Source organism: Tursiops truncatus, chromosome 5, assembly GCF_011762595.2.
Source record: "Tursiops truncatus isolate mTurTru1 chromosome 5, mTurTru1.mat.Y, whole genome shotgun sequence".
Taxonomy (NCBI): Eukaryota; Metazoa; Chordata; class Mammalia; order Artiodactyla; family Delphinidae; genus Tursiops; species Tursiops truncatus.
In genome coordinates this window covers 110428120-110444048 of record NC_047038.1, presented here as the reverse complement: position 1 = coordinate 110444048, position 15929 = coordinate 110428120, and the positions used below count along the sequence as shown (strand labels likewise).

At 41.8% G+C, this 15929-nt stretch overlaps 1 protein-coding gene across 2 annotated transcripts in view; it reads right to left on the bottom strand.

Annotated features, from left to right (window-relative positions):
- Nucleotides 1-15138, bottom strand: part of NR3C2 (nuclear receptor subfamily 3 group C member 2) — a 370721-nt gene extending 355583 nt beyond the window's left edge. For both annotated transcript variants that reach the window (XM_073805516.1, XM_019926560.3), the window contains exons 1-2: nt 14999-15138; nt 7894-9649 (exon numbers count right to left, since the gene is read on the bottom strand). In XM_073805516.1, the coding sequence (XP_073661617.1) occupies nt 7894-9647 (1754 nt within the window). In that variant the 5' untranslated portion in view covers nt 9648-9649; nt 14999-15138. The remainder of the gene's footprint in view (nt 1-7893; nt 9650-14998) is intronic.
- Nucleotides 15139-15929: the final 791 nt, after the last annotated feature.

Sequence of the window (15929 nt, the reverse complement as noted above, 5' to 3'; positions counted from 1 at the left end):
AACCTGTGAGTTTTCACTGATTTTCCACATCCTTTCCACTCAAATATCAACTCCTCTCCTGCCCTTCCTTAGTGATTTAGTCCTAAAGCCATTAGGCCAGACATAGCACGGCAGAGCTCCACACTGGGGGCTAGGGTGTGGATGGCTATGGTGGCCCACTGGGGGGGCAGCAAGCCCCCCATGCAGAGAGTCAGAGTCCCAACAGAGGGGGAGGGGGGCATCCACGTGCTCACCTGGCCTAGTGCCGGGTCTCAGAACCCAGCAGCGGGAGTCAGCACCCAAGTGGTGGAGGAGGGCATCCAGCGGGGGTGTGGCCCTGTGACCCAGGATGCAGAGTTAGACTCCAGTCACAGAGGAGAGGAGGGTGTCTGCAGGCATGGGGGGCACTCCTTGCAGAAAGGGCTGGCTCCAGGACTGGGACAGGAAAAGTACAAGATGGGCCTAAAGCAAGGAAGCGCTCAGAGAAATGATGGGAACGTGGCAAAAGGTCACGGAAACCAGCTGGAATGGGCTCCCAATTGTTTGAGGAGCAGTTTGAACCTCAAAAATAAGGGCAGTAACAGGCTATAACTCACTGCAGAAAAGAAGAAACAATGATGCCATAAAGATATCGATAACTTAATGAATAAGCAAAGTGCGATGAAGATTGGGATGTTTATACAACTTCAAAGTACCACTCCCCCAAATAGCTCCTAATTGCAAAGGGAAAAGAGTAACTTGACCGTGGAGAAGCCTGGCAGACGGCACCTGGATAAAACGCTGCAGATGAACTGTAAAGGCACGAAGGGAAACGGCTTGGCATGTGATAGGAAGCAAGGAGGAAGGATGCTACATCCCTTCTGTGATACGCCTGACAAGGGGGCGATACCCAAATCAAATCATGAGGAAACAGAGGACAAACCCAAATCAGGGACTTTCTACTGAAGTGCTGGCCTTTACTGCCCTAAAGTACTGTAAAGTCAAGAAATCTAGAGAAGAGTGAGGAACTGTCTCAGACTGAAGGAGACTAAAGAGTCATGACAGCTAAAAAGAACAAAATACAATTCTGCACCGGGGTGCTTTCACTATGAAAGACATTATGGGCACAACTGGCAAAACCAGAATCAAGATGTCAGCAACTTAAGGTTATTTTCTGAATTTTGATGGCTGTATTGTGTACATGTGTCCTTGTTTATCATTCTTTGTAATGGTTCCCCCATGATCTTCCTAAGTCTGTTATTATTTCAAAATAAAAATTTTATTAAAAAATCAACTACTACAAAGTCTTCTTCTGGAATATGTCATATCTGCCCCTTTTTTCCATTACCCTCGACATCCTTGCTCCAGAGATTCCAGTTCCCATCCTCCTGCACTGTTGCAATAACTTCTTAACAAGGCCCTTTACGTTCCAATCCACCCTACTACCACTGCCTAATTAAGGTTTTACCCAAGTGTACTTCAGCTCAGGCTGCTTGCCTGCTCCAACATTTCAGGAACTCCTCATTACCTGCCAAATTAAGTGCAAACTTCTTAGTGTGACTTCCAAGTTCCACTGGCTTCTAGTTCCAACTAGGCTCTTCCTCTTTCCCCCAATTCCCCATATCACAGCCAGCCATACAGCTGGACCACACTCAGTGTTTTCTGCCTGTCAGGGGTTTGCCCACGTAACTCCTTCCACCAGGAAGTGCCCCCCGATCCCCAGCAAACTTTTCAAGACTAAGGATAAATACCAACTGTGATCACCATACCCCCATCTCCTCATTTTCCAAGACGCGCCCAGATCCTTCCCTGTCGGAACACCCGAAGTTGATTTTGCCCATTACAAACCTTGTTTCTTTGTGTTTCAGGTCACAATTTTTGGATATTTGTTTCGACAGCTCCTAATATATAAGGTGAGGATACATGCCAATGAAGAGGTCATCACTGATAACATTAAGTCATGGCCAGAGCTGCGAATTCAGATGGCCAGTTATTAGCTCACACTCTCTCCCCAGGGTATTAACTTTGTTAAGTATTCAGATTACTTTTTGTTTGTCCTCTTTTCCTTCCTGGGCTAGAGTGTTCTATGTCTTGCATAAAATATAAGCAATTTCTACCTCTTTTCTACATAGAAATTTTGGCCTTGGCCATACCACTAACAATCATAAATCCAGAGGTTTTTCAGAGCATCAAGTAAGTAACACGTGCTTACATAAAATTACATTTTAACTTCGTCATTACCTTACTATATAAAGAACAAAATAAAACTCTTAAAAATGAAAACAAAGCCTAGACTTGACAAGTTTAAAACTAGAAATTCTAAAATTTAAGATGATACTATCCATTTAACACACTTATATTTCTTGGATTTTCACTAATAAATTTTGGAATGCAGTCCACAAAAATATACAACTTAATGGCTACATTTAAATGGATCCAAGAAATCAATATTTTTCTCTCAATTTGAATTTGGTAAATGAAAGGAAACGATCAATTATTTAGAAGCAGAGCTGAAATTTTATCAGTAGGTGAGCTGTATGAAACTACAGCAATAGTTGAAAGCCTGGGAAAATAAGTATTATTTTGGAGAAAAAAATAAAGGACATCAGGGGAAGTGAAGTATTACTCCTAAATTACTGGTGATCAATATAACATCTTCTCTTACTGTAAACATTACAGGGATAGAAAAGGTCAGACACACCCAGAATTTCAATATTGCAAAAGGCATCAAATCCATAAATGATAAACCTCCAGGTCCTAGTTTCACCATGTCACTGGTATGTATGAGAACTGCCTTAAGTTAAATAATTTGAGTTTATTTAACTGAAACCAGGGCTTTTACCTCCACTTTATTTTTAAAGTATGAAATAAACAGTTCTAAATATACTAACACTTCAGACGATAAAAGGTGGACATACTGACATATAAATCAAGGAGGTGAAAAGCAAAATGTATAGAAGGGCAGTACATACTGATTTGTTTATTAAAAAGGAATAGGGTTTTTTTCCTCCAATAAACTTATCACCACTTTTACCAGAAATACCATAAATAATGAAGGTGAATGAATCATCAGAAGAAGCAAGTCTCCTTTTAAATATTTATAAAAATACTATTTAAAACACTAACCTGGAGAAATTCTAGGCACACTAGCAATTTCAAAATCAAAATATTATAAGACAAATAAGAAAAAGAAAGTTCCATGTTTTCATTTCCAAATGACCTAAGTAATTCTGTAATGGATTTATTATGGTAAGCACCAATAATCAGTCAATCTCTCCCCTCCAAAACCCATTATTCTTTCATGCTTTGCATTACATGAAGTTACTTATATCTCAGCGGTTTATTTACAAAGCTTACTAAGAGCCATGGCAAACTTTGTAACAAACTCCTTGAATTCTGAAGGTTTTGACTTATTATGGAAGATGGGTTTTGAAAAACTCCAGGGACCACTGAAAAATTTTGAAAACAACTGTAGGTTATCACTAAATTGTTTCCTCCTATCGTGGAAAAAAAGTTCAGCATATATTAAGATAAATTCCTGATTACTTGTCTTGAAAACTACCAGAACGTGCCCTTTGAAACAGTGAACTTTATATTCGAAAAGTCTAAGTCAATGGTAGCACTGTGTTACAATGCTATCAAAGTGACTATGACCATCACCATAAACACCCAATGTTATGTCAACAGAAAAACCCTGTTTCCAGAAGGAATAGTGTAAATTCAAAAGAACAAGAAACTCATAGTGTAAGTGTCAAGTTTTAAGAAAGGAAAGATTTGATTAAAAGAAAAAAAACCTGCCACTTCTCCAAGCAAAATGACAGGTCACCCGTACTCACCCTTACTTTTAAAAGGTAAATGGTCATGACATTTTTCTATCCTGACTACCCTGGCAACTACAGAGCTGGACTTGTAAGATAAACTTGAAACCAGACTAGCAAATATGTTAAGGGATACTTCTATTTTTATTCTTAACGTACACGACTCCAAGGAAACTACACAGCCACTCAGTCGCGCTGTTGGCAGACCTCACAGAGCATCTAGGTCAACTCGTTTTCTTTCAAATGAAGAAACTGGGGCCGAGAGAAGTTGCCACTCACTCAAGGTCACAGCTTTGTTTGTGCCCAAGCGGACAGGGGAACTCGCATCTGCATGACCCAACTAGGTCCAGTGTCCACCGCAGAGTTTTACATCCAGCTTTTGTCATCATGTACCTTCCAGTGTGGCCCTCAGATAAACCACTCGCTGGAAATGATAACAGGCGTGCCTCTGGTCACCGCTCTTGTAGAACGCCCACAGGCTGAAACTGACACACACTCCATGGCCATCACTCACTTCTATCAGCTTGACAAGTTCACCTGGATACGAATCATTTTCCTTATCTGCCTGGGGCACCCCTTCCTCAGCATAACATTCAGTAAAGCTAACACAAATAGAGTAATATCCTCTTTCTGCATTAACCTCCAAAGGGTGTATAGGATAGAAGAGACCAGCAGTTCTCAACTTCTGGGTCTCGGGATGCCTTTCCACTCTTAAAATGTATTGAGGACAAGAGGTTTTGTTTATCTGCATTTCTATCTACTGATATCTACCCTATTAGAAATTAAAACGAATATTTCTTTTAAATCATTTAAAAGAAGTCATCACACATTAACATAAAAGTGCATATGTGAAAAAAAAAACTATTTCCCAGAACAAAAAACTTTAGTGAAAAGAGCAGCACTGTTTTACAGTTTTGCAAGTCTATTGTCTCGCTTAATAGAAGACAGCTGGATTCTCGTATCTACTTCTGTGGTCAGTGTGTGGTGATGTGTTCTGGTTCAAGCATATGAAGAAAACCTGGCTTCACACTGATACATTGTTGGAAAAAGGAAGAGCATTTTAATGGTCATTTCAGATCATTGCAGATACGATTCTTTAACACAACACTGAAAATGGAGAGTCAGTGGTTTCTTAAAGCTTAGTTGCCACATGGAATCTGAAACTCTATCAGTGAACTTTTCACACACTATTACATTAAAACCGTTGGTCTATCTTCCTTTTTTTTTTTTTTTTTTTTGCGGTACGCAGGCCTCTCTCACTGTTGTGGCCTCTCCCATTGCGGAGCACAGGCTCCGGATGCGCAGGCTCAGCGGCCATGGCTCACGGGCCCAGCCGCTCCATGGCATGTGGGATCTTCCCGGACCGGGGCACGAACCCGTGTCCCCTTCATCGGCAGGCGGACTCTCAACCACTGCGCCACCAGGGAAGCCCTGTCTCCCATTTTGAATGGCTTTTACCAATACACAATTTTTGAGTTTGTGGACCTCCCTGAAAAGGTCTCAGGAACCCCAAACCATACTTCGGCATCTACTTGAAAATAGTTTAGAGCTGAACCTAAAGATAAAGGATATTATGAAACTCAGAAGCAGTTTCGCACTGCCTGGATCCTTTACAATCTTTAATTCATTAATCCAAATTCCCTGGAATGGGGTATCATCATGATAAATTATGACATAGGCAGAAAGGTTGGATTTGGTCCAAAAGACACAAAAGAAGAGGCCAATAATAAAGCTTGGATGAGATTAAATTAAATATTATAACATGTAAACTGAAATCCAGAAAAAAAAATCTAAGTTTACTCTGAGAATGATCAAAACAAATACATTTGGATAATATTCACCAGGAAAAGCTGTAAAGAATTAGTAATCTAAAAGAGACTTTGAATAACATTAAAGCTTTGACATTACAGTTTCTGGAAAACTTATATTAACTAGCACAATACCGGTATATATGTAAACAAAAGGAATCCCCTCTGACTATATTAACAAGCTCAGTAAGAATTTTGGAAGGCTCAAGAAGAGACACCAGCCAACACCCCAGGTTCCCACAAAGGCAGAGTAGGCTCAAGGTCACTGATTTATACGAATATGTAAGGCTATGGGTCCCCAGACCACCAGGAGGGGCTTCATGAGTTGAGTGTGAAAAAGACAATTAAAACAGTAGAAATAGGATACAGAACAAACAAAAGAGAATTACTGATTTTAGCTAGTATCACTCTAGTATTTCTACCAGAAATATCATTACCCAAAGCAATAGCCTTCAAAGGTAAAAGAGCATAAATAGAAATGTAGTAGCAAATGTAGGGTGCCTAACCATAAAAAAAAAATTTAATCACAAGAATTTATCAACAAACATTTCCTTACACTATGCATATTTCTTTAAAAGATTTTGTGGAATTTCACAGAATGCAGAAAAGAGAACTCTAAAGGAAATGGAAACTAAAGGTTATGAAAACAATTGAATTAAATGCTAAGAGCAATCAATGAACTGTATATAATACTCTGTGGTGCATACTGTGTACCAGATGATAGTCAAAGTGCTTCTCATAAATTAACTCAATTGTCTTGACTACCCTTGAGATGGGTACTACTGAATTACCCTTTTACAGATGAGAAGACTAAAGTCCAGAAAGGTGAAGGGATGTGCACAGGGTCACAAAGCAGTTAAGGGGCAGGGTTGGGGATTTCAACCAGGGCAGCCATGCTCTTAACTACCAGGCTGTCCCCGCTCTGAATAACCTACTACAAACATCACTTACAAAAATATCTACATCGTGTGCAAAATGTCCTGCTCTGAAAGTAAAACAAAGCACTAGCAGTGGAACACCTGCTGAGCTTGGTTCTGAGGAAAACCATGCCACCTCAGCATTTGTGTAAAGAGTTTAGAGTTCAGGAGAGACAGGCAGCATTAGGATAGGATTGACTAGTCATGCTACTGAGAACTGTAACAACGTGTAAATTTCCTTTATGGAATGTGTGCTTCTATAAAAGCAAGAGGAGCGAGGTATGAGTTGATGATGATGAAAACAATGCACAAATGAAAGTTTTTCCTTTTGCTTCGGTAAAAAACCGAAGGAGAAAGAGTAAGGGATACACGTCAACCTTACATCTTGTTAATGGGAATGGCCATTTTTCCCACCAAATAAGTTTTTAAGGAAAACAGCCACATCTTCCTAGATGCCCATGTGAACTATATCTAGGAAATCTATTCTTTATATGTTCAATACAGGGATCGTTGACCACAACCGTATAATAAACACAGTACTGAATCAAAGTCCAATGCAAGTATTCATTGCATAACGTAGAACCACCCTTCAGAGTCATATCTAAAACCTCTTCCTTGTTTTTTCTAAATATACACAATATGCTATCTGCATGAAGGAAAGCCAAGAGGTATTTTACAGTAAGTAAAGTATGTCTTCTTGCACATCTTAAAAGTTATAAATATACCAGTTCAAAACTGCAGTGACATACTTCACTTCCAATGAGTAAGAAAGCAAGACGAGCCACTTAGTAATTTTAGATGTGCTGAGTCTTTAAAAAGCCCTCCAGAGTTAAGGAAATGATTTATTTGTACTGAAAACCACAACTTGCATACGATTAACCAATCTAGAAAAAGATGAAGAGGGTGGGGAGCTTGTGGGTAACAGATTTGGGGTTTCATTTCATTTTTCACAACCAATGAAGTGGTTAATAAAGAAAATTAAAGGGAAAAAAAGACTATGACCACAAAGAGACCAATTTAAAGCAATTTTAGTGAACCCGTACACAGCTAAAGAAAAAAAAAAATCTAGCACTAGTTTGCTAAAGTAAATATAGTAACAGACAATAGGAAACAAACTTTTCCTAAACACCTACAACAGGCAATGCAGAGGGGGAAAAACACCTAAATACACTCCTTCAAAATCAACACAAATATTTTCTAAGAGATTCACAAAATTTTTGGTTTCTCTATTTCAAAAAAGTAGTAACATACCAACAAGAGAAGGGAGAAGCGCTAAATGACCATGCTGAAAACAAAAATCAAACGTGTTTAAATTTCTTAACAGTAAAGATAGTGCTAACCTTCAGCATTTTATAAAGCCATTTTCAAAACAGGAAAAAAAGGCCCACTTACCTTGATACATTTTCTGGAATGTACTCTAGGACCGGATATCCGTCACTTCTAGATGACAGGTCACCGTGTGATTTCCACGACTCCACTAAAGTATTGATGGGAGGAAAGGAGCTCAAGTGTTGGAAAGATTGGTCTCTAGCTGATCGTGATAAAGATATTGTACCTTGAGCACCAATCCTGTAGTGAAAGGACTGTCCACCTGAATTCACACCAACAATGGCAGATGAAGGGATGCTGGCCTCCGGGTAATAGCTCCCATCATCCGGTTCTTGTTTTATCCCCATTGGGAAGCCACTGCCTTCACAGTTACCATCGAAGCCGGGCACAGGTGGTCCTAAAATTCCTGATAGAGAATAATAGTCTTTATCATCCATGAAGGAAAAATATGAGCCATCCATGAATGGAAAGGGGTTGACGGCTGGATTCCCTTTAAAAGAGGTGCCCGAACACGAATGCTTGGTTGATTCTTGTTTTATTGGTACTGAGAATGGGGAATCAGAATTTATTTTGCTATTTCCTCCTAGACACGAGCTGCTAAAAGCTCCATCTGGCTCCGGCTTTATGTACTGGATGATGTTAAGCTGGCCAGTCACACCGTTGGAGACTGCACTCTCTGCCTCCTCAGTCTTAGGAAAGGGAAGCTCATGAGCACCTTTCTCGTGTGTGTCTGGACTAGGAACCGCATCCCGGGCTGCACTGGATCCAGCCGGGGTGCCCGAAGCAGTGTAGCTGAAGGCGTTGCTTCCCGGGCTACAGATAGATCCCACGGTACTAGCAGTGGGGCTGGACAGTGTGGATCTGTTATTTGTGTTGGAAGGGCTGGAAACAGAGCACCTTGAGTTGTTGATATTTGCCGGGCTGGATACACAGGATCGCAGGAGGACGTTATTAGGACTGGAGACTGGCGATTTTACACTGCAGTGACTCGGGGGGCTGGAAATGGGGGATTTCATGCTACTCAACGGACTGGAGAGAGGAGAGCCCACGTTGCTGGCGTGGGCTGGGCTGTGTGACCTGGAACCCCGATTCTCCACATTAGGGGAGCACGGCAGAGGAGTGCCCTGGGCGATGGGGCTGTGCACTGCGAAACTGCCAAAGCTAGCCGAGGTGGAGGACACACAGCTGATGCCGGCAGGGCTGCAGCCCGAAGATGACATATTCAGAGGGCTGCAAACAGAGGGGCTCTTCTCGTGACCCAGGATGGGGCTCTTCACCATGGTGCGCATGACCCCGCCGTTCTCGGAGCTCCCCGAGTCAGCCATGAAGGACCTCAAGGGCCTGCTCACGTTCCCCAGAGTGGAGGGACGGTGGCCATTTTCTTTGTAAAATTTCACCATCTGTTCGACGTGTGGATAGATCTTTGCTGGACTCGCGCTTCCTTGTGGGTTCTGCTGATCATAGGCATAGTCGGCCTCTCTTACAGAATCCATGTATAAGCCCATGGACTCAGCCACGGTTGCCGAAAGTTCCTTAGATTCCAGCTCGGTTTTAATATCAGATGGTAAAATCCCAGACCGATTATTGTCTTGCTGAAGGCAAGGGAGTAGTTCCTGTTTTTCTTTGCTGCTTCCTTGAGTACTGTTGTTTGGAATAGCACCGGAAACACAGCTTATGTTGACGACCTCCATGTAGTTATTCTCATCGGTCCGCTCTGTAGGTCCCGAGGAAGAATGCTCCGCAGCCTGAGAAGCTTGACCCCACCGTCTTTCCATATCTAGACCTTCAGGGAGACTGTGGTAGCCTTTGGTTTCCATAGCTAACAAATAAATTTATATTAAAAAACCGAATTAGAGTTCTTGATAGCAAGATTACTCTAAAAGACATTCTGAAATTGCATGGAATGATCTCTAAATACGTATTCTACTTAATATAAGCAATACTTCTAGTTATATTAAAATTATTACCTTCTTAGGTGCTGATACAACAGTCTTGACTATAATTTGGAAGTCAGAATATAAGAAGCAATAAAACTATTTTGCATGGAAATAAAAGTAACGTCTTTGCTATAACACAGCCTTTAGAGGTTGCAAAGAATATTTACCAATAAATCATCTTTGCTATAATACAGCCTTTAGAGTTTGCAAAGAGTATTTACAAATGTTAACTTATTTAATATGCAAAGTAATCCTGGGGACTCATGAGGCAGGCAAGGAGGAAACTGAGGGCTTAGTGAAGAGGGCAACTCGCCCAAGGTCAAAGGCATAATAAGTGACAAAGTCAGGTTTAAAACTAAATCTTCTAACTCCAAGCCTTTGGAGTCTTTCCAGCATATAGAAGCTGCTTTCCATATCTAATACGTGGCTTTATTAAAAACAACGAGGAAATGCAATTAATGTTACCATTTCCCAATATAAAGTCATCAAGTGAATGATCACAGGCAAAATAACTTAAGAATTACTTTTAAAACAATAAGATTTTCTTAAAATGGATTAGTGATGAAGATAATTTAATATCAACTCTATTATGTGAAGAGTCACATATCCTGATTAATTAAGCTGGTCGATAACAGAGAGGCTGTAGGACAACTTAAGAATATCAGGACTCTAGTCTGTATTTCAATCCTGGCAAGGACTCTGACATGCAGTCTGACCTAGCGGTACTTCTGCTAAAACGACTCCCAACAGACAGCCAGTTTCAGTCTCAACAGTTAATGGAGGAAGTTTGAGATGGGCCCTGACAATTTATGTGTTCATTCATTCAACAAATATTTACCCAGTATGTGCTACATCCTGGGCCTACAAGTAGTCACTGAATCTACAGTGATAAACAAAACAGGCCCAGTCCCCGTCCTCAGGGAGCCCACAGGATTGTTTTACATATACCATCTTACTCACTGGCTCTCTCTATAAATTTATTTCATAGGTAGAATAATGATAATAGGCTATATTTATATAATTCTTACACATTGTATCATTCAATGCCATATTACAAGCCTTTCACATATATTAACTTATTTACCCTTATAAACAACCCTACAAGACTGGCAAAAGTATTATCCCAAATGATACAACTGGGGAAACTGAGGCAGGGGCCACACAGCAGAGCTGGAATTTGATCCCAGGTGTCTACACCAAGCTATCTCAACCTTGGCCCTATTTGGGACCTGATAATTCTTTGTTGAGATCTGTCTTACGCATCATAAGATGTCCAGCAGTCTCCCTGACCCCTACCCACTAGATGCCAGTAGCATTCCTCCTCCCCCGTTGTGACAGCCCAGACTGCCTCCAGACCTTGACAAATGTCTCTGGGGCTGGTGGGTGCAAAATCACCCCTCGTTTGAGAACCACCCCTCTAAAGAAACATATCTCAAAGAAAATTAACTCACTCTCAATAAAACTTCATTTGTGCATTTCCATGCATAAAACAATTAAAATCTTCAAGTATGCATTTTAAAAATCCTTTCAGGTGTGTAAACATTCTCTGACCCAAATAAAGGTCCTGATCTACAAGATGCAGTTTCTGCAGTTCTGAATACAAATATTACTTTAGGCCTCTCAGTCCTCTCCCCACCAACTTTTGCCACTCACAATCTCCTTCTGCCCTATGTTCCCCTCATTAAAAAGAGACTAGGATGCTTTTTTGCTCCAGAAATTATATTAATTATCATGGAAAAATAATATAATGACTCTACTAAATAAACTGGCATGAGATATTGCAGGGCTCACTGACAAAATTTAATGCCCAAATTGTCCAAGTATCATAATTACCTCTTACTTTTCTGTACTCTACACTAGACTTTAAGTTCCCAGAAGGCAGAAACTTTATCAATTTTACCACTGCATCCCAAGACGACAGCATAATGCAAATTTAAGAAAGTTAAACTATTATAACATAATCAATACTCAGTAACTTGTGGACATTAAAATCTCCCAATCATGCAGTGTGCTTTTACTTAAAGAACATTTTTCTATAAATTCCTAATCACAAATCAAATCACAAAACAGTGGAAAATAAGTCAAATTACGAAGTTTGAGGAGGTCATCTGGTAATTCCAGCTGAAAAAATTAATGTGGATGAAAGCTAAGTGAAAGTTGAAAAAAGAAAAATATATATATATATAGTGAAATGGGACCAAAACAGCTAATACTGGCCTTTTCTACCTTACTGAAAAACCATTTAATAGTAGCCATGGGTTGAAAATACCAGTAAATATTATGCCCTGCTTCTACTTCTACCTGAGAATATTCTGTCTTCCCCATAGCAAACTTGAACAGATGTATATCTAACGTATAGATGTTTCAGGTCCAAGTTCATTAAACACCACAAGAAACATGTCTACTCCTGTTCAAAATTGAACACCTGTGCATCATTCCCCCACCCCCAACCCCGTCCCTAAACCCACATTCTCTGTCTTGGTGAACTGCACCACCCTCTACCCACATGCCCAGAAGTCACCCTTGCCTTGGCACCCCCACCAAAGGTCTCCACAGGCTCACCCCTCCTCACTCCCACACCTACAGTGTCACTCCTTGCCCCCCAGGCAAGAGAACCATCTGCCCTGGGTCTGAAGGGCCATCCTCATCCAGACCCCTCCCCAAAAATTCATCCTCCAAATTGTCTTTTGGAAAGCATGATCACTCACTGCCTTTTCTGAAGTTTCACAGTGGAAATTTGCATGCTAAAACTCCAGGGAAGTTCCACGGTACAGAAATCTGTTTCCTTTTTAATCCAGAGTCCTCTAAATAATTTGGTTACTGCACCTTTTTTTCACAGAACACCTACTAGCAGGCTGAGGGACACTTTTCACCACTCTGCCTCCAAGCAGGAGCCACGGATACGTAAGGCTATGTGAAGATTTGAAGAGAATCTCTACAACAGCTGACCGGCAAGAACCATCTTAAAGCAATCTACAAGGAAGCACCTTGTCAGCTAACATCATGCAGGTGATCATAACTTTCCAAGTCCTGTCTGGCTAGCCTTGAACTCTCTTGACAATAACATAAACCAGCCTGCATTTCACCACATTATTGACAGGGCTATCATTAGAGAATTTGCAAAAGGTTTTGCTGAAATCTATTACATTAGCTTTGTTTAAGGTATTCTCATCTACCAACCTAATGCACCTCTCAACAAAGAAAACAGAGTAAAGGCTGGCAACAAACACAAAACAATGGAGGACATCAGCATGCTTCCATTGCAAATATTTTTAAAGACTGGGTTTTTAAAAGAATATGATTATTGAAGTATTTTATGCTGAATTCTCCCGATTATCTTAATTGGTCTTCTCTGTAAAACAAATGGATCAGTTTAGGTAATTATTTCCTACAGTGTCCAGGAAATCCAGGCTGTCTTTTTAAAACCGGCATAAGGACCATGGCTGGAGCAGAATTTCCTGAACTTACTAGTGAATACTCAAAATATTAGTTGATGAATATGATCCTCATAGAACTTAATATCCAGATGGTAAAGGGAAAGTTTTGTTACTAAAGTATAAGACGAAACAGATACCAGTATACAAATCTAGCTTATATAAAATCAGATTTGTCTCCCTTACAAATGGAAACTGTTAACAGAGACTCCCTTGGGACAAAGACAAAAACAATGAGGACCCCTTAATTTTCATGCAAACGGCCTCCCCCCACCCAAAAAAAATAAAGGAACTTTCACATAAGGAAAGTAAGGAAAAGCACTGATAGTTCTACCTTAAGTCATATATATGCTCTTAAACACTATTTTGCAAAGGAAAAACCTGACTTTAAAATTTTATATTTTACAGACTGTGTTAAATTGCTGTTTTCTACAAGGAAGTAGTTTTTTTTCAGGAGTATTAACAAGGAATCTTGCGAATTTATATTTTATCTGAAAACACTTTCACTTTTACTAACCCCCAAACATAGTTCCCTTCAAATGCATCATTTTCTATAGTTATTTGACTATAATGACATCTTAAAGACAGAACCTTAAGAATTTCATAATTTGCACCAGTTGCATAGTTGTAAAAGTTCACTGTTTGTAACTATTTTGCTGTCTTCCCCCCTGCATAACTATTACTAGGTTCCTCTTTTTTACAGATGAGGTAAATGATAGAAATCAGCCCAAGGTCACCTAAGGGAGCCGGAGAACCAGTTAGAACTGAACACATCTGATTTCTATTCACTCACCTAATTCACTGAGCCACCTGATCTTTCTAAAAGCCCCGAACTAAACTATTTCTCCCTTAAAGGAAAAAACTCCCCTTCAGATTATTTTTAAAAACTTCTCTCCTCAAGCATTTCCATGATAGCGTGCTATGAAGTCAGATATAAAATTAATACTTCCCAGAACTTCCCAGACGGAGAACGCTGTTATCATTACTATGTAAATAAGATCAATAACAGCACTTAGAGAAATGGCAATTCAAATGTTAAAGACCAATTACTGCATTTGAAATTAAGTGGTTTCAAAAACTTGTCTGCTATCAAGTTTTCCTACTTGAAAACTTGTTATAATAAATAGTTAAAAAAAACTGTTGGTGCCATAAACCATTAAGATTTAAACCTGGCCTTTTAAAATGCATTAGGAAAAGCTGTGCACCTAAATTCAGTAGCAGGGTACTGATGCCACCAAAAGAAGCCTCATTCCTTTTTGGATGCCTTTAGAATTCCAACTGATGCCACAGAAAGCATAATCTCTTTCAGGAGTTTCGCGAATACTAAGGAACGGGAAATGCACGAATTTCCAGAGCCCCTTTCATACAGGATCTATCAGGATCTGTTATCTCCTTCAACTGCCCTTTTACCGCTACACCTCCGGCTGAGATTTGGGTGCTTCCGCAATTGATAGAGGAAAGAAATATTATTCAAACGTCCTTTAAAAACTGTACAAGGAAAACGATCCGAAATTCATCTTTGGGTAAAGGGAAGGGTGGTAGACCTCCCACTGCCAAAGCCGGTTGAAAGCTGCTCGTTAGAGGGCATTTATCCAAAGTGGCCAAACTTTCCCAAAATAGTCCTCTGGCGGTCAAAGGGGAGAAAAAGTGGAAAACCAAAACAAAACAACAAGCACACAGCACCCTACTGACTGCCTCCGGATTACGCAGCCACTTCTCCCTGCAAAGTGCACGCTCCCGCGCCGCGGCCGCACGCCGACCCGGGCGAGCGGCGCCCAGCCGCGCACCCGTACACACCTGCCTCGGCCAGGGTCCGTCTCACGGCGTCTACCTGTTGCAGCGCTTGCCAACGCCACGACACTCCTGCTGCGGAGCCCCCCTAAATCCAACAACATCCAGGCCAGCGAGTGCCGCTCTCCCTGCAGCGGGAGAGTCCGAGGCAGCAACGCTCTTGCACCCAGGTGACTGCACGCGTTTCCTCCGAGCGGCCTGAAGTTGGCTTACGTCTTCCCAGTCCAATGACACCCCGGGCGCGGAGGGGCGGAGAGGAGGGGCACGGGTAGGGCCAGGGCGGGCGAAGTAGGGAGGGAGAGAGCTCGAGAGGGCGGGCGAAAGCCCGGAGGGGGAGTGGGCCAGCTCCAGGGCCGGCCCTTTTAAAAGCCGGTCACATGTCCAGATAAAAAGTTCAGGTTGCTATCCCGCCTCCCTGGGCCCTTCCCATTGGCCCGGAGGGAAGCGAGTCTCCACGCTGCACGGGTCAGGCTGGCTTCTCATTGGGCAATTCCGGCTGTCAGTCACCAGGAGGGCGACATGACTGATACAAAGTTGCTGCGACACAGCCTGGACTCGGCAGCTCCCTTAAAGCCGCAGAAGCCGTGGCCGCTTGGGGTGCAGGGCAGCGGCTACGCCACTAGGTACCCTCCACCCGCGGCCCCCCGCCCCCATCGCTTCACTGCCCCAAAGTTGCTCACGCCCACCTGGCTCTCCTCCTGGTTAAACCCAGGATGTCTGGAAAGACGTGAAAAGTCTGGTGACGCGGAAGAAGTCGGTTTTTCCGAAAGCCAGTCAAGGTGCCGTCCCCTGTCGCTCTCCACCTGCAGCTCCAGGTGAGCGGCAGCCTTGGCCCAGGCGCCGCCCACCGCGTCCGCGCTCAGGGGAGGACTCTCAGTGGGCTTCTTTAGACCCCCGAGGTTCCGCTCCCCGCCCCTCCCGTCTGTCTGCCGAGTTA